Raw genomic sequence first — 26116 nt, forward strand, 5'->3', positions numbered from 1 at the left:
CGCCCCGTCCTCGGAGCTTGCCGGGCGGCCGGGAGGGGGCGCTGCGGGGCGGGAGGAGGCGCGGGGACGCGGTGCGCACGCGCGGGGAGGCGCGGCGGCGGCCTGAGCCCGACGCTGGGCCGGGGAGTTCTGGGCCGAGGCTGGCGGGGCGCCCGCTCCGAGCGGGCGTTACGTGGAGATGGTCGCCCCGGGCTGAGGCGAGGCCGGAAGCTCCAAGCTAGAGAGAGGATCCCGCCCGGGGCCCGGGAGGCCTGGCTTCTGGTCCGCGCGCTGCCGTGGCTCGCCCCGTGACCCGAGGCAAGTTGCTTACCTGTTTTCCGCCCCAGGTGGTGAGGCGTTTTCCGCCCGGAATCCACACAGCCCCAGTCTGGCGGGGCCCCTCGACGGAGTGAGGTTCCTGAGACCCGCGCGTCGCGGCCGGCCAGCACCGGGCCCTGTGCGCCCCCCGCCCCCGGGGGCCAGTCCTTTCGCCCGCGGCCACGGCGCCCGCCCGGGATGGCGCTGCCTGCGGGAGGGCGGGGAGGGTCCTGGCGGCGCCCCCGAACCTCCGGCTGGGTCCCCATGGCCCCTCGCCGAGGCGAGGGCAGTGGGGACAGGGAGCCGCCCCGCGACAGGCCTGATGGAAGGGTCAGAGAAGGACTGTCAGGTCTCTGAGGGCATTCGTATTTAAACTAGGGACCCAGTTTCTGGAGAATGACTGTTCGGTGAGTTGAGCTCCAGCAAGAGGTTTGAAAATCATACCCCTTATACTGTAGCTCCTTGCCTGAATACTTCATTTGAAAAGGACCCATCCTTTATGGGAAGGCCATTTCTTTGGGCCCGACTACAAGGAACTTGCCTAATGGGGGAAGTGACTTTATAACTTCCATTACTGGCTTATTCGATGAGTTTTTTGCTCTTTTCTTTCTCTGATACAGATAGGAAGTGTTCCTGTTGAAGTCCCCAGAGCTCCAGTAGTGCCAGGAACTGAGGCACTAGCAGGTGTGTAAAGCTGGTCATGCTACTACACTGCTTGATTTATTTTATACGCAGAAACAGAAGAGGCTTCCTGAGATCACTGGCGCCATACCTGCCTGTTGTCACCTTCCCAAGGTTGGCTGATGTGTGAATGTTTTGTTATGAAGGTCAAGGAGGAAGGAAAGAAAAGGGAACCAGATGCTGAGGCTCCAGAGGACACAGTGAGAGAGAGCTTGTTCCTGAGGTACCATGACCAAGGAGCACCGTCCTCCCCACTAAATTACTGACCCAAATGTCCAGCCCAATAGCCAGGAAATATTCCCATTCTGGGTGCTAGGAATCACTGCATCCTGCCACCTGACAAAGATTCCAGTTTGTTACTGGCAGCCAGTTCTTAAGGAATCCAGATCATGTTCCCACCGTTGTAGCCTAACTCCAAAGATAGGCCACTCTCCTCCCTAAGTTACCCAAGTCTGTGAAACATGATGGTCAGTTGTGTATGGGCTGTTTACCTGCTTATGATCCAGACTCGTTATAACAGGTATCCATGATGTACATGATAAGTTAGGGACTTGTCCAGCCCTCCTCCCAAAGTGGCCTCATATTGATGACTGTCTTAGAGTTAGCCAAACTGGCTAAACAGCTGCAACTTGTGCAATATTGGCGTTCACTGTGAGGAAGGCTAAGCAATGTGTTGCATTTTTTATTTTCTATCATCCTAGGAACCAGGCCTAGTATTATAAGCCCAGACCCAATCTGTGTCTGATGCCTAAGCAAAGCCTGAGCACTTCAGCTAAGACCACCCATCAGGATGCCGCCCATTAGCTTCATACCTTTGATAAGCTGCCCCTAGATCCCAGTGACTTCATTGTCAGAACCAGACCTCACCACTTAACAGTGGTGCCACTGTCTTCTGGACATTGAGAATCCAACCCTAAGAGGATTCCCCTTCTTTCCATCCAGTGGCATGGGTAGTAAGAGTTAGGCATTTGACTAAAGCAGCTGATTTATTCAGAATAAATTTACAGCTGCTTAAAGATTTTTATTTATTTTCACGATTTATTTATTTATTTTTAGATAGAGCACGTGAGCAGGGGGAGAGGTAGAGGGAGGGAGATAAGCAGAACACGGAGCCCTACTTGACTGGGGGGCTCCATCTCAGGAACCTGAGATCATGACCTGAGCTGAAATCAAGATCTGGATGCTCAACCTACTGAGCCACCAAGGTGCCCCTACTTAAAGATTTTTAAAGTCAGTTTTTCTTAACAGAGGCTTAACTGAATGATGAAACTAGTTTTCATTTGTACTGTGTGTCTGTGTGTGTTGTTTTTTGTTTTGTTTTGTTTTTTGTTTTGTTTTGTTTTTTTTTACAGGGCTGAGACTTCAGAGACCTCAGGGATTCCATTTAGTACTCAGAAACCTCCGACACACCCTGGTGATGGCACATAGGGACTGTTTACTTACTCTTAGCCTGAATGACTGCCAAGGAAGAAGGCAAAGGTAGAGCAATCGGACCTCTGGCTCTCCCCATACTTCTAATCTCAGAACATATTAAACTCCTTTCTGAGCCCAAGGATGAAGCTCACTTGAATAAATGACCTTGAGTCATGAATGAAAACTCTTGCTCTTTCCATAATGAGAGAGAATTAAGAGATGTACAGGTAAGCAAGCACTTCTATTTGAGAAGGAAAGTGTTTGAGATATATTATTATTAGTAATAACACAGAGGATACATCAAGAGAATGTGGAACTTTAAAATGTTTTGAGAAAACCCTCCTTATAATGCTTTTGTTCTATTAGGAGAAGTTTCTATTGATTCACCTCTGAGTCAGTTGCCTTTGCTAGTAGTTTATCTCCTTTTCTTTTTTTAGAAGATTTTTATTTGGGGTGCCTGGGTGGCTCAGTGGTTGAGTGTCTGTCTTCAGCTCAGGGTGTGATCCTGGGGTCCTGGGATTGAGTCCCACATCGGGCTCCCTGTATGTAAGTGGTGAAATAGTGTATATACTCTGCCCTTTGCTTTTTCCACTTAATATATCATATGGATTATTCCATATTGTCCATAAAACACTTTCTTGGGGCACCTAGGTGACTCAGTTGGTTAAGCATCTGCCTTCAGCTCAAGTTGAGCCCCACATTGGGCTCCCTACTAAGTGAGAAGGCTGCTTCTCCCTCCCCTCCTGTCTTGTACTGTCATTATCTCTGTCTATCTCTCAAATAAATAAATAAAATATCTTTAAAAAAAAAACACTTTCTTATTCTTTATGGCTATGTTGAAGCTCATTGAGTTAATATGCTTTTGTGTAATTAGTCCATTAGCGGGCATTCAGGTTTTTTTTTAGCCTTTTGCTGCTATGACAGCAGTCCTACCACAAATGATAAATTGGATAAATTCCTAGAATGCAATTGCAGGCCCAAAATGGGCAAAGGGTATATAATTTTATCAGATATTGTCAAGTTGTAGAGATGGGAACAGTTTATATTTCAGTGTGTTACAACACTTGGTTTTCTAGCCAACACAGCATGTTAGCACACTTCTTGATATTTGCTCATATAATAAGTAAAGACTATTATCTCAGAGTCGTTTTATTTGACATGTCTCTTACTATAAGTAAGGTTGAGCATTTTTTATTTGTTTCTGAGCAGTGCATGTTTCCTCTTCTGTCAGCTGTCCAAATCCATACATGCCTGTTTTTCTACTGGGTTGAGTTTCTTTTCCTGACTTCTAGGATTTTTTTTTCAACATCTTAGGAAAGTTAGTTCTGTATTGATAATCTAAGTTGTGAAGTTGATCAGGTGTTTTTTGTTTTTTGTTTTGTTTTGTTTGTTTTTTAAAGTTGGTCAAGTGGTTTTTAAAAGCATAATGGGCAAGGGTATAGCTGAAAAGAAAGGCCAAAAGTAAGGAAACTGCCTCACTAAACTTTACTGACTCAGCTCCTGAGACCTTTCACAGAGCCAAGAAATATGAGATAACATTAACTAAGCTTTTTGCAGTTTTCCTTATGACTAGATTAAACAAGTTTTCACTCACAGTATTCCTTATAGTTGAGTTCTTGAGATTTCATGTTTTTGTGTGTGTGTGGCTTTGGGAAAAGGAAAAGGTGTGACATTTAAGCTGTCCATGTCAGAGGACTGATCTGTGCCCAAGAAGCTGACCCTGCTTTGTCTTATAGGTGGAAAGTGTGTGTGCTGGGTGTCCTCCACCATATGACAAGGACAACAGTGCTCTTCGGGCTTTCAGAGGAATTCCTGTATGTATCACCCACACCCCAGTACCTCCTGCCAATGCAAGCTTTCGTTGCATGATGCTCTGCACCAAGGACTCAGGATGGCACTGACCCTGCCTCTAGGAGCTCACACTTAGGGGTGGAGTTGGGGGGTCACAAACTTGCAAAACAACCTCCAGCTAGTAAGATAATTGCGGTAACGAAGCAGAATATAAAGTGCAGTGGGAATACCGAAGGCACACCACACCACAGTCTTAATTGAGTTGTGTGAATTTTTGTTTATTCTTCAGGGAGAGCATATGCTTTTCCCCATGTCACCCAACTTGTACATCAGAGTTGGAGTTTTCAATGTGCCTGTCTTTAACACTGGTTTTAGTCAACCCATCCTTCTGACCAGTTCCAAGAACATTCTGTACAGTGGGTGGGGCATGTTTGTGTGGATGGGAGGGTATAGATTTGCCCTCACGCTGAAGGTCGCCTGCCCCTACAGATCTCAGAGTTGAAGAACCATGGCGTCCTCCAGGCCCTGACAGCAGAAGTAAAAGGATGGGAGCCAGGTGGTAAGGTCCTCTTCAGAGCCCTTGGAGTCGGGGTGGGACCCAAGCCAGAGCTCCCCATGGTCTCCTTTTCATCATTTGAATTTCTCTCACCACTTATCCTATAGAATTTTACAAATTTATCATTCTTCAAGGAAAATTAGAATCAACAGTGAATTAGAAGTCAAAAGACTCGAATCCTAATCTAGTCCTGTGAGACACTTGTTTATTATGTGCCCTTGGGCAAATCATATCTCTGTGTCTACAGTGGAGATATCAATGCCTTCTCTATCCTCAAAGGCATACTATAACAATGAAATGAGACAGTGTATGGGAAGAGGCTTTGAAAAAGTATCCTATTTTATCTGCTCTACATGATTCTTTCATATACTGTATATAAAGCTCATTTCACTTGCTGATTTATGACACAGAAAGGCCCACTTCACAGGTGAGAAGCACCAGTTCTAGAGTCCTATATCTCTGGTTTTTAAGTCCTGCCTCTCTGACCCACTAACTTGAGCAAGTTTCTTGGCCTTCTAACACTTACTTACTTCATCTATAAAACAGAAAATATGTCAGAACCTGTGCGATGGGAATTGTGTAAGAATTAAATGAGCTAAGATAAAGTGTTTAGCACACAGACTGTAATCTGTAGTGAGTGCTCATTGCTATGTATTGTTATCTTTAAATTCTGCAAACTGAAAATGTAATCTCCACAAATATGGGGCTTGGTAAAAATATTCTTTTTTTTTTTTTGTAAAAATATTCTAATGTAGAAAAATTATTTGGAGATCTATGAAGTTTCTTCTAATAGAATTTGATCTTTGCTGTGTGGTGACAAACCTAACATTTATTAGAGATTTTGCCTTAAATGCCAAAATATTTTATATTTCAGTACAGCTAGCATTTATGTGCCAGATATTCTTTTTAAGATTTATTTATTTATTTGAGAGAGAGAGAGAGAGAGAGAGCAAGCAAGTGAGCATGCAGGGGTGAGGGGCAGAGGGAGAGGAAGAGAATCTCAAGCAGACTCCAAGATGAGTGCTTGCTGAGCCCATGCAGGGCTCAGTATCACCACCTGAGATCATCACCTGAGCCAAAGTGAGATGCTTAACCCACTGAGCCACCCAGATGTCCCTATGCCACATATTTTTAATTATATTAAACAATTAGAGTTTTCTTCCACGTTGCTCTCAGCTCATTTAAATGGATGGGCTTGTGAGGCACCTGGCTGGCTCAGTTGATGGAGCATACAACTCTTGATTTGGGGTTGTGAGTTCAAGCCCCATGTTAGGTGTAGAGATTATTGTTTTTTTAAAGATTTATTTATTTATTTATGAGAGACAGAGACATAGGCAGAGGGAGATGCAGGCTCCATGCAAGGAGCCCGATGTGGGACTTGATCCTGGATCCTAGGATCATGACCCAAGCCCTAGGCAGGTGCCCAACCACTGAGCCACCCAGGCATCCCAAGATTACTTTTTAAAAAAATAAAATCTTGGGATCCCTGGGTGTCTCAGCAGTTTAGCACCTGCCTTTGGCCTGGGGTGTGATCCTGGAGTCCCAGGATCGAGTCCCACATCAGGCTCCCTGAGTAGAGCCTGCTTCTCCCTCAGCCTGTGTCTCTGCCTCTCTCTCTGTTTGTGTCTCTCATGAATAAATAAATAAAATCTTTAAAAAAATAAAATCTTTGAAACAGACACCTACGTGACTCAGTCAGTTAAGTGTCTGCCTTTGGCTGAGATCATGATCTCGGGGTCCTGGGATTGAGCCCCACATTGAGCTCTGTGCTCAGCAGGGAGTGTGCTTGAGATTCCCTCTCTCCCTCTCCCTGTTCTCCCCCTGCTCATGCTATCTCCTCTCTCTCTCAAGTAAATAAATAAATCTTTAAAAAAGAAAAGAGGAGTACTTGGGTGGCTCATTTGGTTACACATCTGCCTTTGGCTCAGGTCATGATCTCAGGGTCCTGGGATCAAGCCCTGCGATGGGCTCTGTGCTCCATGGGGAATTTACTTCTCCTTTTCCCTCTGCCCCTCCCTGCTGCCTGAGCTAGCTCTCTTTCTCTCTCTCACTCTCAAATAAATAAATAAAATAAAATAAAAAAAACAATAAATAGGTTTTCTGGGTGGTGTGGTGAGTTGAATATTGGGCTCTTAGTTTCTGCCCAGGTTGGTTTTTTTTATTTATGATAGTCACAGAGAGAGAGAGGCAGAGACACAGGCAGAGGGAGAAGCAGGCTCCATGCACCAGGAGCCCAACGTGGGATTCAGTCCCGGGTCTCCAGGATCGCGCCCTGGGCCAAAGGCAGGCGCTAAACCGCTGCGCCACCCAGGGATCCCTCTGCCCAGGTTGTGATCTCAGGGTTGTGAGATCTGACACACATTGGGCCCTGTGCTCTGCATGGAGTCTGCTTAAGACTATCCTATCCTCTCTCCTTGCCTCTCTCCCCTCAAATAAATAAATATTTAAAAAATAAAATAAATATGTATCAGATCCCTGGGTGATGCAGTGGTTTAGCGCCTGCCTTCGGCCCAGGGCGCGATCCTGGAGACCCGGGATCGAATCCCACGTCGGGTTCCTGGTGCATGGAGCCTGCTTCTCCATCTGCCTGTGTCTCTGCCTCTCTCTCTCTCTCTCTCTCTCTGTGACTATCATAAATAAATAAATAAATAAAATTTTAAAAAATATTTAAAAAAATAAGTATGTATATAGAGAGAGGTAGGTAGGTAAGTGGATAGACAGGCAGGCTTACTAACTCAGTAATGCTGTTTTTTCTATAGATAAGTAGAAGAGAGGCCAAATAAAGGAGACAGTTGAAAAAGGAAGAAAAGTAAAGAACTGTGCTAATGTGAGCTGCATTTGCTATCCTGAAGATTTGTTTTGCCTCCACTTTTTTCTGTTGGGGGAAATTAGTATTTATGTCGGGATCATCTTCAGATGAGTCTCCCTGGTTCCAAGAGGGAAGGGAAGAAGTGCTCTTGCTATGCCTTGGGCATTTGTCTCTAGTTTTTAGGTACCAGAATACAACTGCTAGTTAAGACCTTGTACTTATGTTGACTAACCTATAGTCACAGCAGATTCCCAGATGCTGATGAGGTTTCTGCTCACAGCTCACAGCCTTCAGCCAAGGTGTTTGTAGGTGAAAGGTTAAAGGGTGCCTGGGTGGCTCAGTCAGTTAAGTGGCTGACTCTTGATTTCAGCTCAGGCCGTGATCTCAAGGTCATAAGATGAAGCCCTGCATCCAGCTCCATGCTCAGCAGGAAGTCTGCTTGAGATTCTCTCTCCCTCTCCTCCCTGCCACTCCCCACCCCCCACTCTACCCCCTGCTTATGCTCTCATTCCATCTGTCTAATAAATAAACAAATATTTAAAAAAGGAAAGAGGGGCTTCTGGATGGCTCATTTGGCTAAGCATCTGACTTCAGCTCAGGTCATGATCTCTGTTTCCTGGGATTGAACCCTATAACAGCCTCCACACTCAGCAGGCAGTATGCTTCTCTCTCTCCCTCTGCCCCTCCCCCTGCTCGTGCACTCTCTCTCTGAAATAAAATCTTAAAAAAAAAAGAAAAGAAAGGAAAAGAAAAGTTTGACCAAGTAGCTTAAAATGAGGACCTGCAGGGTGAAGAGTCCGTGAAGCCAGGCCTCAGTGAGGGTGAGGGGTGATGCAGCCCTCCTCAGGGCCATAATGAGCAGTCTCCCTGCTGCTGTTCCACTCTTCTCTTTATTCAGCTGCTTTCTCCCTCCTTTTCATCTCCCCACTGGAAGGAAGTTTTATTTTCTTCACCATCTAAAGTCAAGCAGTCTGTATCCTGGTAAAGTTATCTAGTTTGAACCCTGAGGCTCGGGTCTCGGTCCACCCCAGACTGGAGCTGGCAAGATTGAATTCCCCAGAAGTCCAGACCCATGTCACCTCCTGCCATTACCCAGTGCTCTGCTGGACCCAAACCCAGGACTGTGTCTATGCCACTACCTAACACGTACTGAGGGTCATGTACCTGCTCCTCGCTTCCCCTCACCCCATCCCCAGAAGCTGAAGAGTTACATCATCTTCCAGCAGTTATGTAAGTGATGACACAGGGTTATGTACCTTGCTCATGGGAGTGCAGCTGGGGAACGCAGATAGGAAGTGCTTGCCAGCATTTGGCTCTGGAGTGTGCTCTCAGCAACAGCCCTCTATGGCTTCCCAGCAACTTTCTCTGCCTTCAGTTTCTGTTAGTCTTTTGAGTTTCTGGTAGGATTGGATTGGATTGGATTTCCAAGTATACTTTCAAAACAGTTTATTGCCCTGTAATAGCCTAGTCAAGACTGCATGGCCCAGAGAGCTACTCTCTCACTACTGGGGCTGGAGACTAGGGGTCACGATTTGGGGTCTTAGACTGAAGTCTCCCTGTTTTTTTCATGATGTCTGATCTCCTCTCTAGCAAACGGGAAAAGCCAGCAACAGGAGTGTCACAGAGCTAGCCATTGACAGCTGTGGTTTGGAGAAAGGGCTGTGTGGTGGCTCTAGAGAACCCATCTTGCTGCTTTTTCTCTCCTGCTTTCCCCCTTTTCTGGTGCTTTCATTCATCCAGCAGAAATGTGTTGAACATCTACCCTGTGGCAGGCACCTCGTCAGGTTCTGGAGAACCCCGTCCCTCTATAGCTTCCAACGTGGTAGGAGAGATGCTTACAACACTGATGAGCCTGGGTGTCAGGGGCTCCCACTGCAGACCTAAGGAAGTCAGGGAAGACATCTGGGGGAGGGATGATGGCTGAGGTCACTGACAGATGAGAAGGAATGACAGCACAAAGGGTTCTGACTGAAAGTAAGGGTACCTGAGATGACTGCGGGAGAGAGCAGTGTGAGCAAAGGCACAGAAGTGGGGCTGCTGAGTTAGTTCAGGGAGTCTGGGTGCCCTAGGGCACAGCTACAAACATAAGAAAGATCCAAACTGGGAAAGTATCTAGAGGTTGTGCTGGAGAGTTTGGGTTTTGGGGTTGTTTTTTTTTTTTAAAGATTTTATTTATTCATGAGAGACACAGAAAGAGAGGCAGAGATACAGGCAGAGGGAGAAGCAGGCTCCATGCGGGGAGCCTGTTGTGGGACTCAATCCCAGGTCTACAGGATCACACCCTGGGCTGAAGGCCGCGCTAAACTGCTGAGCTACCCGGGCTGCCTGTGTTTGGATTTGTCTGGAGAGTTATGGAGAATCCCTGGAGGGTTTAGAGCAAGGGATGACATCAGATCTGCCTTTCCGAATAATCACTGGCAGCTGTGTGGAGCAGGTATCTGAGGGCAGTGGGACCCAAGATGGGCAGACAAGTGTGGGGCTGCAGTGGCAACCCAGATGTATGTAGTTCTCAGAGGCTCTCCTTTTCTCACTATTGCAGTTGTGAGTACAGAGGTGCTCAGAGCCCAGGAAGAATGGGAAGCTGTGGACAACATCCAGGCAGAGACAGGTAACCACAAGGATGGCGCTGACTCCACACAGCCCGGCTGCTAATAAAGACACCGTGCACATATGCGAGTAACGTTTCTGTGACCATGGGATTAGGAAACAATTCCTGAGAGTTCTCATTTTAGCTCCCTGACATAGAATAAAATACCTTTCCAAAGCCAAAGATGATGACATTCTACCTCTGGGGGAAATGGGAATGAATGCCATGGGGAAAAGGCTGCCATCTACTCAGACCCGAGAAAAGACAGGGAGGACTTGAGCCAGGGTCAGCCTCTGTAGGGTGATGAGGTTAGGTTGAAGGATGGAGGCAGGCAGCCAGGTTCCCTGTCCAAGGGTGAGCAGGTTGTTCACTATACAAAGAAGTCTCTGGAGATAGGGGCCATCTGTTGGAAGCTCTGAAGCCATCTTCTGAAAGGCTCTGAGGACTGGGTAAAAATTATCTCTCTCACTTCCTTTTCTAACGTGTTTGGGTGGAGCTATAGGAAGGTAGAACTCAGACCCATATCTAGCTCGAGCTCTCCTTGAGCACGTGGAAAGTCATTACGGTGGGCTGTGTCAGTCATCCCCAACATTGCTAACTGATGGAGAGGGGGTCATTCGTATGCAGGATGTGAGAAAGGGCGAAGTGGAAGTTAGGAAGGGCACGTAAACACCTTGGTATGCTCCTGTGTGGGTACCTACTCCAGGCAGTGACTTGCTTCCTCACAGAAGAGTGGAATGGGCCCTCCCCCTGCCCCTGCCCAGCAGATCTGTCCCTACTCACTCCTGAGGTGGGCCTAGCAAGCCTCTGAACAGCCCGGTCTAAAGGGGGGACCAGTCCAGCAGATAATGCCAGCCCCCTGAAGGTTTTAGTTGGTTGGAGGATTGGTTTTAGTTGTAGATACCTGATGTCTGCAACTGAAAGCCGGGTTTGGCTTAGAGCGACAGCCAGAAGGCCCTGAGTAAATGTTTGCTGACAGGATGACCACCATTATGAACCTGAGGGTGTCCTCTCTTTTGCCACAGGGAGCCAGGCCAGCACAGACCAGCCTGGGCAGCTTATCTCCTTCAGTGAGGCCCTGCAGCATTTCCAGACTGTGGACCTCTCTTCCTTCAAGGTATGAAAGTAGGGAGGTTTGGGGTCCTAAGAGCCAGGTTTCTATACCACCAGGTTAGGGCACTGGGCAAGCAAGGTAGAAGCTTCCAGCTGAGGACCCTACCTCACCTAAGAAATCTTGGAGCACAGAATCAGGGGTAGCCAAGGACTCATGCATCATGCAGGACCCCAATGGCCTTTGGGGACTGTGCCCCCAGAGCTCTTGTGGTCCTGTCACACAGAGGGCTATGTTGCTGCTCCCTCCTTTTCCCTCCTAGGGATGAGGAGGTTTGGAATCCAGTGCTAGATAGTTCCTTAGAGAAGCAAGGCATTCTGTCTAGAAAGCTGAGTAATGCATGGCCATTATAGGAAAATCATCCATTCCTTCAGGGAACCAGAAGTTATTGGGGAATTGTAAAGTTGGAAAAAAGATGAAACGTTGAGGAGAATAAAAGCTGGCAGGCTCTCTGGAGCATCTTGAGTGACGAGGAATAGTTTTAGAGGATTATGATTTCAGATCTTCAACCTAAAACCTGGTTCAAGAGAGGCTGAAAAGGTAAAAATCAAGTTGGCTTATAGGACCCAAAGAGCCAGAGGGTCCCAAAATCATAATATTCTAAGACCTGCAGCAGTGGCCCTTGTGCAATTAAGTCAGCAGGACCTGGTTTAGAAGGTACTGGTTGTGGTATGGACAGAATGCTCCAGCAACCCATCAGGTATCCAGCTCCAAAAAAGTCCCCACTAAACTCCCCTGTCCATTAGCTCTCTCATCCTGGAAGTTAAGAGGACTGCTAGGCTCTATAATTTATGTCCTTTGCAGAGAGAGACGGACCTACAAAAGGTAAAGCAGCCCTGCTGGGAAACCTGGCCTGGCTTTTGTCAGACCAAAGTGGGGGTCCCTACGCCAGCCATCTCTAGCCTCCTTGGCAGTCAGTGGAATAGGTAGCTCTGGAGAAGCCCAAAGGAGCAAATGCCAACAACAGGCTAATAATGCCCATCCTTGGTGACATCTGTTTTCTACTTAGAAGAATCCTGGGAGACAGAAGAGCCTGTCTCTAGAGATTGAGCAGGTGCTTCAGGATTTTTACCCCCTTTCCCTGGCCCAGAGACCAGCCAATTAGTTTGGGGAGCTTCTTCTTTCTACTAGAACAGTCCCTTTACTGGTCCTGATGGTAAGTTTATTAAAGCAGGTGAACTCAGCCCTCCGCCCATTGCCTGCAACTTCCTCCCCAGAAAAGAATCCGACCAACTATTCGAAGGACTGGGCTCGCTGCCCTCCGGCACTGCCTCTTCGGGCCTCCGAAGCTCCACCAGGGCCTCCGTGAAGAAAGGGACTTGGTCCTGACCATTGCTCAGTGTGAGTGCACAGGTGCTGCCATCAGGCAGGTGCTGCATATGTGGTCAAGCAAAGAGCACTGTTTGCCCACCCGTTGCTGAGGCTAAGCCAGAGGTCTTGCATGTACTGTGTTGGTGGGGAGAGCGGGAACTGTGGGGTGAAAGTGTGGAAGTGTAACACAGTCTCTTGAGTACAGTCCAGATCTATCCTGTCTGAACCATTCTCTAAGAAACTCACAGTGCACCCCCCCACCCAGGGAAACGGACAATCTGACAGAGTTGGGGTTGTGTTTTTGAACAGGTGGCCTGGACAGCCAAGACCCAATGCATGGCCGAGTCCTTCAGACCATCTATAAGAAGCTGACTGGCTCCAAGTTTGACTGTGCCCTCTATGGAGACCACTGGGAAGATCTGGGCTTTCAGGGTAAGAGGAATGGTTCATCTTCCTTCCTTGACATCTGAATCCAGGACTAGAGGAAGAGCACAGATAGTCCTCTTCCTGTCATGCCAGCACCCCCAAGGCAGGACATCCAGGGGAAGAGGGGAAGAGGAAATGCAAAGGCCCTAAGGTGAGCATCTTTACTGTGCTTGAGAAATAGCAAGGAGTGTAGCTGAAGTGGAAAGGTCCCTTGTAAAAAAAAAAAAAAAAAAAAAAAAAAGGAAAGGTCCCTTGTGGCCTTATAGGCAGTTGTAGGGCATTTACTCTAAGGGAGATGGAAAGCATCAGAGTGATAGGATTTGGAATCTGGCTTTTTCTTTTTCCTCATTCCTTTTAAGACAGATGAAAATTTTACTTTATGCTATTTTATTTTTTGAGTGAAACAAAGCCATTTCAGCTGTTTTGGGATTATGCTACTCTTTTTTCAAAATCATATCAAGTTACATTTATATGGAATAGGAAAATGTCCTCATTTAGAAAGGAAATTTCATGTACCTGTGATTGATTAATTAGTCCATTTGTATTGACAGCATGTTTAAGTCCCTTCATTCCCCCCCCATCTGTAATATAATTATCTTAAATATTTGTTCCATATGCAGTGAAAATCATGTCAAGATTATGATTTTTATTTCATCCACCAATTTTAAAAACTCAAGAGGAAGAGCAAAGCAGGGATCCCTGGGTGGCGCAGCGGTTTAGTGCCTGCCTTTGGCCCAGGGCGCGATCCTGGAGACCCGGGATCGAATCCCACGTCGGGCTCCCGGTGCATGGAGCCTGCTTCTCCCTCTGCCTATGTCTCTGCCTCTCTCTCTCACTGTGTGCCTATCATAAATAAATAAAAATTAAAAAAATTAAAAAAATAAAAAAGGAAGAGCAAAGCATTTACCCACATGCTTTCTCTTTCCTTTGATCTGTTTTCTTTTTTTGATACTCTGAGATGTCTTCTTTTATCATCTCCTTTCATTTTCAAGAACTTCCTTTAACTGTTTTTTGAAGTAGTTCTACTGGTGATTAATTCTTTTAGTTTTGCTCTGAGAATGTCTTGATCTCCCCTCCACTCGTCAAGGGTCGTTTCTCTGAACAGAGAATTCCAGGTTGACCATTCTTTCCCTGCAGCACTGCTACTTGCTTCTAGCTTCTGTGAGAAAGTTACTGCCAGTTGACTTCTTTCTCCCTGAAAGGCAATGAGTTGTTTCTCCATCTCTGCTTTTCAGATCCTTTTAGTTTGACTGTGCTATGTCTTAGTGTGGATTTCTTTGGGCTTATCCTGTTGGGTTTGCTTAGCTTCTTGAATCTGTAGGTTTAGATCTTTTGCCAACTATGGTCCATTTTCAGCTGTTCTTCTATTACCTTTTTTACCTTAATTCCAGTGTAGTTAGCATACAATGTTAAATTAGTGTCACATGGTTATGTAGTGATTCAGTAATCCCATACATCTCCTATTGCTCATCAGGATAAGTGTACTCTTAGCTCTTTACCTATTCCCCATCCACCCATCCCGCCTCTCCTCTGGTAACCATCTGTTCTCTATAGCTAAGAATCTGTTTTTTGGTTTGTCTCTTTTTTTCCCCTTTGTCCATTTGGTTTGTTTCTTAAATTCCACATATGAGTGAATACTTCATGTACTTTTCTCAGCCCCATACTTGTTCTTCTCTGTGGGACTCTGATGACACAGATGCTAGATCTGTGCTGTTCCACAGGTGAGAAGCTGTATTCATTTCTTTGGATCTCTGTTCTGTAACTCCTAGATCCCTAAGGCTCTGTTCGTTTTGTTGTTTTGTTTTCTCTCTGATGTTCAACAGATTGGATGATTTTTGTTGTTCCATCTTCAATTTCACTGATTCTTTCCTCTGTTGTTTCTGTCCTGCTGTTGAGCCCATCGAGTGAGTTTTTAATTTTATTTATATTTTTCAGTTGTTAAGTTTTTTATTTTGTTCCTTAAATCTGATATTTCTTTACTGATGTTCTATTTTTTCATTTTTTTCAAACTATTTATCAAAGGTATTTTTATGATAACTGCTCTAATAGTTTTCTATTGTTGCTGCAACAAATTAGCACAAATTTGGCATAGCTTGAAACAACACAAACTTATTAAAGTTAACTTATTTATTCAGGTAATCTCTGCACCCAACATGGAGCTCAAACTCATAACCCCGAGATCAAGCATCACATGTGCTTCTAGACTGAGTCAGCCAGGCACCACACAACACAAACTTATTATCATATAGCTCTGTGCCTCAGGAGCCTGACACAGGTCTCACTGGAGTAAGATCAGTGTAGCAGCAGGGCTGCATTCCTTTTTGGAGACTCTAGGAAAGACTCCATTTCCTAGCCTTTTCTACTTTCTAGAGGCTGCCTCCACTCCTCCTCCTCCAAAGCCAGGAACATAGCATCTCCCTGAGCCTGGTTCTGTTGTCTCCTTCTCTGATTCTGTGTGTCTGCCTCCTCTCACTTTTAAGGACTCTTCTGATGATATTGGGGCCACCCAGGGAATCCAGGATGATCTCTCTATCTGCTGATTGACAACCTTAATTCTACCTATGATTTTTTTTTAAGATTTTTATTTATTTGAGAGAGATAACAAGAGAGAGCATGAGCAGGGTAGAGGGGTACAGGAAAAAGGAGAAGCCGGCTCCCTGCTCAGCATGCAGGGCTCAATCCCAAGACCCTGGAGAATCATGACCTGAACCAAAGGCAGACACTGAACAACTGAACCACCCAGGTGCCCCTCTACCTATGATCTTAATTTCCCCTTGCTATGCAACAAAATATACTCATAGGTTCTAAGAATTAAGACAAGGATGTCTTTGGAGGGGCCATTATTCTGCCTATAACTCTGGCATTGCTTACTCTCCAGTTCCTCATTTCGGTTACAGGAGCAAATCCAGCCACAGACCTGAGGGGAGCAGGCTTCCTTGCCCTCCTGCACCTGCTGTACCTGGTGATGGACTCAAAGACCTTGCTGATGGCCCAGGAAATTTTCCGCCTGTCTCGTCACCATATCCAGGTGAGGTTTTGCTGGAAAGCCAGAAGAGAGGGCTGTGGAACCACGGTGGGTGCAGGGTGCTCCTGAGAAACCAGGAGGGCCTCACAGGGGGCTGTCTCTAGTTGCTCAGGGCTCTCAGGACAACTGAGGCAAACCAGGACCAGGCTTCCTCCGCTAGCCTGACCTGCACTGGAATCTGAGCTCTACCACTCGTTAGCCTCGGTCTCAAGCAAGTGCTTCAACTCCTCAGAGCCCTGGTTTTTTCATCTGTAGAATGGAAATCATGGACTGTTCAGCTGAACAATTAGGAAAATTAAATGAGATGTGTACAAAAGCAGTAGGCACAGATGTGATGTTAATGTGTCAACTCACTGTCCCCCCTGAGAATATCCCTTGAACAGTACTAGTAAGTTCTCCTAACCCTCAAGGAGAGTTAGCTTTTACGTGCCTATGAGGGTCAAAAATGACCCATGGTATTACTGACAGGCCAGAATTGGCTTCTGTAGCCCTCGGTCTGTCCAAGCCTTTTCTGGGGTTGGGTTTAATGGTTTTCCCAGGTAGTAAAAGTTGGTAGTCCCACCATTTTAGAAAAATACATCTGCCCTGTTTCCTGCCATTCACCTATGCCACATGTATTGGACCTGGAATTCATCCACTAAACAAATTTCTATTCATTATTCCCTATGCTAGTTATTGTGCTTAGTGCTTGAGGATATATCAGTGAACAAAGGAAAGACCCTTCTATTTTTTTTTATTCATTTATTCATGAGAGAGAGAGAGAGAGAGAAAGAGAGAAAGGCAGAAGCAGGCTCCATGTAGGAAGCCCAATGTGGGACTTGATCCTGGGTCTCCAGGATCAGGCCCTGGACTGAAGGTGGCACCAAACCACTGAGCCACCCAGCTGCCCCGCAAAGATCCTTCTAGCAGAGAAGACAAGGCAGTGAGGCTAACACATAAATTATAGAGTTCAAAAGTGGTAAGTGCTAAGGAGAAAAAACAAGTAGGGTATAAGGTTAGGAGAATATGGGAAGTATTTTATGGGGCGTTCTCATGCGAGAGTGTGTTAAACCAGACCTTGAAGGAGGTAAAGATGTTGGCCCAGTTGGCACCTGGGGGAGAGCATTCCACATGAGGAAGCAGCTAAAGCAAAGGTCCTGAGGAAGGAGTGCATCTGGCACATGAAGGGGTAGGAGGGAACCTGCTGGAACCAAAGGAGCACAGCAGAGCAGTCGGAAGGGAGGTCCTACAGCTAACAGGGAGCAGGTGACAGAGGGCCTGGTAAGCTATGATAAGGACTTTTGATTTCACTCACTCCCAGCTCTAATAGGAGAGGTCTGTCGTGGTGGGCTTGCCAGCCCTGGCCCCAGCAGCACCTCACACACAACAGGAAGGTGGTGTGCCTAGATACTGCCTAAGGCAGAGGGGCCCAAGAATAAGTGGCTGCAGGTTACATCTGTAGCATTTTAATCAGGTCATTTTACCTGAGAGGGCTGGAGCTGGTCAGGCCTGAGTTCCCAAAACAAACTGTTGCAGTAATGGTGTCGTAGGCCGTGTTATGTAGTTCTCAGAATGTCCATTTCTTTCTTTGTAACATGGGAAAATAATTTCAACCCAGCAGAATTATTCTACATTGGAGATAAACGATGTGAAGTGCCAAATGCATTAGTCCTTTGGTGAGTGTCAGTTATGAAAGTAATTTTTGATTTCCAGTAGTAAAAATACAGCACACACATGACACAACCATTAGTAAGGTAGTTGCCTTATTTTAACTTTTTATTTATTTGTGTGTGTGTGTATGTGTGTGTACCTTAGGTAGATCTCTTTTTTAATCTAAAACTAATGGAATACAAAACAAATAGTCATACAGATCCTGCCACTGAGGCACTTTTTCATTTCTAAAGTCTACTCAGTATCTTTGTATCTTTTTGGGTAAAAAATGGGTAAAGCACCCATTAAATCTTAAGGCTTGGGGCACCTAAGTGGCTCAGTCGGTTAATCATCTGACTTTTGGTTTCAGTTCAGGTCACGATCTCAGGGTCATGAGATCAAGCCCTGCATCAGGCTCTGGGCTAGCACAGAGCCTACTTCTCTCTCTCCCTCTACTCCTCCCCCTGCTTATGCTGTCTCTCTAAAATAAGTAAAATCTTTTTTTAAAATTTTAAAAATAAGGGGATCCCTGGGTGGCGCAGCGGTTTAGCGCCTGCCTTTGGCCCAGGGCGCGATTCTAGAGACCCAGGATCGAATCCCACGTCGGGCTTCCGGTGCATGAAGCCTGCTTCTCCCTCTGCCTATGTCTCTGCCTCTCTCTCTCTCTCTGTGTGACTATCATAAATTAAAAAAATAAATAAAAAATAAAAAAAATAAAAATAAAAATTTAAAAATAAGAAAAATAAATAAATCTTAAGGATTTACTTCACCTATCTATTCCAGAAAACACTGGAGGAGGCAAGAATAGGACTTCATGAGCATCTGGTCTTAAGATATATTGGGTCCCCACAAGTTGAGAATGTGGGCATATTCTGTGGTCTTCACGATGCAGAGATGTCTGGGTTAGGTTTGAGAACTGTACCTGTTAGCCTCTGCAATGATGCAGTCTCTTGCAGCAGCACTGCTTCATTATAACAGACTCCCAGAAGTTGAGGAGTACCTCAACAATCCAGCCCCTCATTTTCTTTTCTTTTCTTTCTTTTTTTTTTTTTTTTTTTTTTTTAGATTTTATTTATTTATTTGAGAGAGAGAGGGAGAGCATGAGCATGGGCATGAATGGGGGAAGCAGACCACCTGCTGAACCAGAGCCCACTAGGGGCTTTGGGCTGGCACCCCAGGACCCTGAGATCGTGATCTGAGCTGAAATCAGACGCTTCCCCAACTGAGCCCCCGAGGTGTCCCCAGCCCCTCTATTTTAGATAGAGGCCTAGAGAAGGAAAATGACTTGTCGAAGATCCCACAGCTAACCGGTATTTCCTATAGGTCATCTCTGACCTCAGTGTCTCCCTTCTTGTGATTTATGAAGGCTCTCTAATAAGAGTTTCCTACAGAAATATGGAAGCCAGGGTAGAGGATTATTACCAACTCAGAATTCCTCATTTGTTTTCAAGAACAGGCTTGAATGAGGGGAGGGAGTAGGCCATTCAGACATCAAGGAGCATCCCAGACATAGGGAGCAGCAGGATGAGAGAACCTGGGAACCTGATGGGCAGAGACCCAGACTGACTACTTTGACCAGTCTGTTTCTCATCCCTTCACCTGCTGGCCTCTGTGGGATTTACTGGGGATTTATATTTACTTCACAACATGCATGTCGGACAATAAGATGGAATAGCAGCTTAACCTAATAAAGTAAGAGGGTTGGCACAGGCATCAGGAAGCTAGATGTAAGTTCCATGTGCAGTATTATTATAGAGCTATAATTTGAGACAAGTCACTTACCCTCTCTGGGCCTTAGTTTGCTCTTACATGAAATAAGGACTTGGCCTAAACAACTCTAAGATCCCTTCCAGATTTATTTTATAGTTCCTTGAACTATAAGCAATTCCAAGATTTTAAAGCAAACTTGACCTCAAGCCCTTATGAATCTTGAAAGCACCATTTTCCAGGAGGCTTGTCTGACGTCAGAGTAGCAGCTGGGGGATACAGCCCTGCCAGCAACCAGTCCTGTTCTCTCCTAAGGGGAGAACTAAAAGTTCTAGGCCCCTGTGGTAGCTAAAGGCCAAAAAATATGATTGCCAGAGCAGACTGCCACAAATGCCAGCAATGGGGAAGTGCTTAGCCTATGCCATGCTGAGAAGTGGTGTCGTAACACAGACACAGGTGCAGGACACATCAGGCTCCTTGCTGGCAGGCGAGGAAGCACCTTACTCATATTCACAATTCTATAGCCTTCTGTGCAGTTTCCATCCATTGTTTCATTCCACCAACGTGGCAGGCTGGCAAAGACATAAAGCAGCAATGACCCTTTAAATCTGTTTTCCAGCAAAGTTATGTGAGGGTCAGAGTTATACAGCTAGTGAGTAGCTAGGCCTGGGACCCACGTTCTGACAGCTGGCCTCGCAGTGGGCTCCTCACAGCAGTGGTTGTCAGCCAGCAACCGACTTCAGAGTCCCCTGAGGGGATGCAGATGCCCCCGCCCCCTCCACTGGGTTGAACCTCCAAAGACTGGCGGGGGAAAGGTCAGCAACCACTATGAAAGAGGATCCAGTCTTCCTTGCTTCAGAGTTCAAAGATGGTTAAGCCTGAATGTGAGGGATGAAGAAAAATGGAAAGTCAGAACTGTCCGGGTCTGGTGTCCTCTGCTGTCCCTTGGTCAGTTCCCTAAACACAACCTCCAGAGGGTATTTCAGTTCCCCGCAACACTTTTCAGGGCCAAGGGACCTGCTGAAGAAAAGGAGACATGTAAATCTGAATTCCAGTTTTTCACTGCTTTTTAGTAAGTGGGCTTGGTAAAGATGTGCCCGAGAACGAGCAAACGCTAGGTTTAGATCTTCTGTTAATTATGTCGCTACCATATTCTTGTTCCCATATTTATTTTTAGACTGAAAAAAGGCAACAGAGGGGGCAATCTTATACAAGGGATAAGTGGTATGTAGGCAGACCGTGAAGGTGTAAATGTGTTGCTGCTGACCTCAGCCACTCATGTTGAGGCAAGAATAATGATGGTAACAGTTGTTAGCACCTCCTTGGGCCAGCACTGGCCTTAGTATCTTGCATTTGCGATCTAAATGATTTCTGACAGTTACTCTGTGAGTGGGTCCTGAGATAAGAGAAAATGTGGACTGTAGGTAATAAAACCTCACTTGTAGAGTGTTTATGATGCTAGTGACTTGCCTCCACCCAGCATGGCACTTGTGTCAGGGTCCCCAGGACCACCCCCAGGTTGATGATTCACTGGGAGGACTCATGGGATTTGGCCTATAGTCATACTCAAAGCTATGATTTAGTCCAGCAAAAGCAAAACCAGCAAAGGGAAGGAGTGGATGGGACAAATCCATAGGAAATCAGGAATAGGCTTCCTTCCAAGAGTCCTCTCCCAGTAGAGTCACACAGAGCACACTTAATTCCCCTAGCATGGAATTGTGCAGCATGGGAAATGTTGCCAACCAGGGGAGCTTGCTATAGAGAGATTCAGTCCCCAAGGTTTTTATGGGGGCCAGCCGTGCAGACACCATCTGTGTAGCACATACCAAAATTCCAGAATCACGGAGAAAAAGCAGAGGTATTCAGCATAAACCATATTGTTTGTACAAACAGCTTAGGCACATGAGTCATTCTGATGAAATGGTAGGAATCCTCTCAAAATCCAGGTTCCCAGCTACCAGCAAAAGGCCACCCTTGCAAGCAGACATTTCTAAGGACAGCAGTCTCAGGCCTGTGCGTTAACTCTTCCCTGCACAGCACTCAAAGATACTTCCTTTTTGGTTTCAAGAAACAGGAAAGCTAAGTCTCATAGAGTTCAGGTAGCTGTCCTAAGGATACAAACCCAGTAGGTGGCCAGGCCAAGATCTGGAACCCAGATGTCACGGAAGACCAGGAAAAAAATCTTTGTGGAGCCAGAAGACCCTGGATGGTTCAGTGCTGTCAGACAGAACTTTGCAATGAAGACAATGTAATATATCAGTCCTGTTCAGTACAGTAGCTACTAAGTACATGTGGCTATTGAGCACTTGAAATATGGCTAATAGGGGATCCCTGGGTGGCGCAGCGGTTTGGCGCCTGCCTTTGGCCCAGGGCGCGATCCTGGAGACCCGGGATCGAATCCCACATCAGGCTCCCGGTGCATGGAGCCTGCTTCTCCCTCCGCCTGTGTCTCTGCCTCTCTTTCTCTCTCTGTGACTATCATAAAAAAAAAAAAAAAAAAAAAGAAATATGGCTAATAGGACTAAGGACTTGAGATTTTTTTCAACTTGGAATTGAATTTTTAATTTTGTTTAATATTTATTTATTTATTTATTTATTTATTTATTTATTTATTTAAGAGAGGGAGCACAACTGGAGGTAGGTAGGGAAGGGACAAAGAGAGAGAGAGAAGCAGACTCTCCACTGAGCCTGACAATGGACTTCATCCCAGGACCTCAGAATCATGACCTAAGCCAAAGGCAGATGCTTAACTAACTGAGCCACCCAGATACCCTAGTGTTGTTTACTTTTTAATAAATTTAAACTTCAATAGTTCTATGCGGCTACTTGCTATCATACTGGACAGCGTAGTTCAGCATCATAACGTAATAGCTTTTTCTTCCTAGGGGAAGCATGTGAGATAAACAGACTTTGGCTCTTGTTCTAAACTAATGAGTGCACTGATCTGTGTGTCCCTCTCAGTGACTGTGCTTGGGTATGTGCTTGGGAAACTAACATGTAATATATGGAAATACCCTGGGGGAAAAAAACCCGTTTTCATTTTCTTAGTTTTTTTGTTATTAAAGAATAGGAAGGATGGAGCACCTGGGTGGCTCGGTTGGTTTAGCATCTGACTGTTGGTCTCAGCTCCGGTCTTGATCTCAGGGTGGTGAGTTCGAGCCCTGAATTGGGCTCCACACTGGGCATGGAGCCTACTTTAAAAAAAAAAAAAAAAAGTAAAGGAGCTTGTCTCTCCAAAAATAAAGCATTAAGGTAGACCCCACAGGGGATTCTGAGGCCCCTCCTAGTTGAAGCAGCCCTGCCGAACCCCATGCTGTCCCCTCTGTGATCTGCACAGCTAGTTCTCAGGCCTGTTATTGACAAATGGGGTGTGCCAGCAAGTCAGGCTGACTTTCTACCTACTTTCTACCTTTGCTGTCTCTACTTTTGAATCAAGTGCTTATGAGCAGTCAAATAAGAAGACTAACAAAAATAAAAAAAAAGAAGCCTAGAAAAGAGAAGAGATTGTAGGAGACTGTACAGTTAGATAACTGAGCCTCATCCCTCCTGTGTTCAATCTGACCCCAGGGGGTGGTGTAGTCCTTGGGCAGCACCGTGGTGGGTCTGGTGAATGAAGAACAAGGAGAACCTGTGGGTCGGGAGGTGAAGAGGCTGGAGAGCTAGCACACAGATTATGCCTGCTGGCACACAGGTGAATTATCCTTAGTTGGAATCCTGGTTCCAGTGCCTCAGGAAGGTCATTTCAGGTCACTGAGTCCCAGCTTCCTCATCTGTGAAATGGCAGGATTATTACAAAAATCAAGTATAAGCAGGGCAGCCCTGGTGGCGCAGCAGTTTGACGCCACCTGCAGCCCGGGGTGTGATCCTGGAGACCCGGGATCGAGTCCCACATCGGGCTCCCCGCATGGAGTCTGCTCCCTCTGCCTGTGTCTCTACCTCTCTCTCTCCGTGTCTCTCATGAATAAATAAATAAAATCTTTTTAAAAAAAAGTATAAGCATCAGATGTCAGCTGCTGCCTCTGGGCCGTGGCAGCCACTGCTGCCAGCAGCCCTGCTGAGTTGTGGATGACGGGCCCCAGAGGGCCAGAGCCTGGGCTGCCACTGACCCTGTGCCTGCTCCATTCCAGCAATTCCCCTTCTGTTTGATGTCTGTGAATATCACCCGCATCGCAATCCAGGCATTAAGGGAGGAGTGCCTCTCCAGGTGAGTCCCCACACTGTTCACATCCGGCTGCAGGCTAGCTGACCCAGCAGAGCCTGGTTCCCTCCCACCCTTGCCCTATTCTCGCAACTCTCTCCAGAGACCTGCAGCTCCCCGGGAAGCCCGTGCACCGGTCTCACAACCCTGCCTCGGAGGTGAAGGCTGCCTGGGGCATGGCTCCCTGGGGGAATTGGGCTGGCAGAGGCACCCAGCTGTCAGCCTTTGTTCCCTTCTGAGTGCACCACCCCCCTTGTGCTGTAGGGAGTGTAACCGGCAGCAAAAGGTGATCCCAGTGGTGAATAGCTTCTATGCCGCCACCTTCCTCCGCCTCGCACACATCTGGAGGACACAGCAGAAGACCATTGCTGACTCTGGATTTGTCCTCAAAGGTGTGCTCTTCTGGGGAGGCCTGAACTAGTGTTCCCAGGTTCAGGGACACTAAGGTGGTTGCTAGACTCATTTAGGCTGCAATTCCCTTCCTCCAAACCCCCTACTCCTACTTCCTCAAGCTCCAGATTCTCAGAGTCTCCATCAGCCCACCCTCTGGCGTCTGCTAGTTCTCCTTTCTCTGCTACCTCTCTTTACTGGCCTCAGAGCTTTGGTGGCCATGTTTTCTGAATCAAAAACTGGGTCCAACAGTTGGACTGACCATTCAAAGTTGAGATTGTTCTGGTCAATGTAGAATGTGTGGTTGCTGTGGCTTTATCTGGTTCATCTTCCTTCTCTGGTGAGCTCTCTACCTTAGAAGACACCTTCACCCTTCTTTCCACAGAGTCTGGGTTGGGGGTGCTCCCTAGAGCTGCTGGGCCTGGACTGGTATGCAGTCCAAAGCCCCTTCAAGCCTTTTGTTCTCCAATCCTCTGTTCCAGACTTGGAAGTGTTGGCCAAGAAGAGCCCAAGGCGGCTACTCAAGACCCTGGAAATCTACCTGGCTGGTGTGTCAAAGGGACAGGCCTCATTGTTGGGACCACAGAAGTCCTGTGGGACACAAGCCCCTCACTCCAAGGATCTCACCTTCACAGGAGTGTGTGACCTGCCACCACATTCATCTGAAGGCACATGGCTGATCTGACCAACCCAAGGCTGACAGATTTGAAGGCTGGGCCACAGGGGCTTTGGGAGGGTATGTGGCGCATTATGCCAAGCATACCCCAGTGGGCCCGGCCAGGGAAGCCAAGGGCCCTCACCCACGTGAGATAGTAGGGATAGTTAGACTCACCCCACTCCCCACAGACCTGCCTCCAGAGCAAGAATTTGCCATAACTGGAGATGAGCTAGTGGAGATTTCACTGAGGAAATCTCAGTGAGTGAATGGATCATGAGGTGGGAAAACCCTGCCTGGATGTTCCATGTATCCCCACACTGAACGGTATCCCATGCGGAGGTGCCAGAATTCTGACTCCCTGGGCAACAGGGCTCTCAGACCTTGAGTGTCCATGGGATAGGGACCCTGTAGCTAGAATTTGAAGGGAGAATGTAGCAGCGGCAGCAGCCAACAGGAGGCAGCATGAACCAGGGCAAGAGGCCTTCTCTCCATCCTCTGCCAGGCTGGTATCCAGGCCCTTCTGGGGATTCTGGTCTTGACTTACCCACCCTCACCTCTCCGCAACTGTCCGCTGTTTATGATACAGCACCAGCTTTCTGGTAGGTGTCTCCACTGGCACCCCTCCCAGCTGCCTCCCAGCTGGGCACCCCCCTACTACACAGCACCCACCCTGTGGAGGTGTGCCAGCTCCTGACAGGGATGGTTTGCTGGCCTGGCTGAAGGAAGGAGGAAATTCACACACCAGCAGTTTTTGAATAAAAGAATTGTTCTAGGCCAAGGGCCCCAAGTGTTTTCCTCCAAGACAAGCCTTGCACCTTCCTGCGGTCCTGTTCCAGGCCCTGGTGAGAGCCAGGGGCTCCAGGAGAGAAGGTTTCTCTGCCCTGGCCAGACTCCACTGAGCGTATATGGTGTCCATCCTGTACTTAGAGGCCTAGAGACTCCTTGCACACTTGAGCCAGGGGGCAGGATGGCCCGAGCTCTTGTTAACATTGCTGTGCGACCTCCACATGTTTTTCCTACATTCTCTTCAGGAGAAGCTAGTAGCTCTGTTCTCCATTCCTCCAGGCCAGGGTATCCTGAGCTGGGGAGCACGGGGCAGGTGAGACCCCATAACACTGCTCTCCTGTCCGTACTCCCTCAAGGAGACCCATGGAAGACCACGGTCTCACCCCTGCACGTTTCTCCAAATCTAACCCACTGGAGCTGGGGTGCATCACAGGGGTGGAAATGGCAGCCAGCCACCCAGGTTGGCAGAGTACACCCTGCCACGGCTAGCAAGATGCCTCAAGGGCGGGACTGGTAGCAGACCAATTTGCCTTGTGCCATCTTGGCCCAACCTGAACCAATCCTTTGTTTGCTTCACCTCCAGTCTGGGTGCTTAGAGGGCCTGCAAGGGTGGCCAATTGCTTACTGAGCTTGGTGGGGCTGGAATGCAGAAAGGCTACAGCTCAGCCTCCACTTCGGAGCATCAGTTCCATAGTTCCTCTCCTGCAGATTCCCTCTGCTTGCTCTTGGGCCAGAAGGCTA

The 26116-nt window shown here is 47.0% G+C and overlaps 1 protein-coding gene across 11 annotated transcripts; it reads left to right on the plus strand.

Annotated features, from left to right (window-relative positions):
* Window positions 1-45: 45 nt before the first annotated feature.
* Window positions 46-25367, plus strand: ELMOD3 (ELMO domain containing 3). 11 transcript variants are annotated; one of them, XM_025994428.2, is made up of 13 exons: window positions 46-297; window positions 918-981; window positions 2331-2618; window positions 4128-4205; window positions 4672-4741; window positions 10087-10155; window positions 11160-11251; window positions 12463-12586; window positions 12866-12988; window positions 15880-16010; window positions 23471-23547; window positions 23806-23933; window positions 24414-25367. In XM_025994428.2, the coding sequence occupies exons 3-13, from the start codon at window positions 2565-2567 to the stop codon at window positions 24614-24616; spliced, it is 1149 nt and encodes a 382-aa protein (XP_025850213.1). In that variant the 5' UTR covers window positions 46-297; window positions 918-981; window positions 2331-2564; the 3' UTR covers window positions 24617-25367. The 11 variants fall into 11 exon arrangements, with proteins under 11 accessions (XP_025850213.1, XP_025850214.1, XP_025850215.1 ...); XM_072767055.1 differs by having other exon boundaries at window positions 71-297; window positions 918-1201; XM_072767052.1 differs by lacking the exon at window positions 918-981 and adding an exon at window positions 1033-1201 and having other exon boundaries at window positions 74-297.
* The last annotated feature ends 749 nt before the right edge of the window (window positions 25368-26116 follow it).

Source organism: Vulpes vulpes, chromosome 8, assembly GCF_048418805.1.
Source record: "Vulpes vulpes isolate BD-2025 chromosome 8, VulVul3, whole genome shotgun sequence".
Taxonomy (NCBI): Eukaryota; Metazoa; Chordata; class Mammalia; order Carnivora; family Canidae; genus Vulpes; species Vulpes vulpes.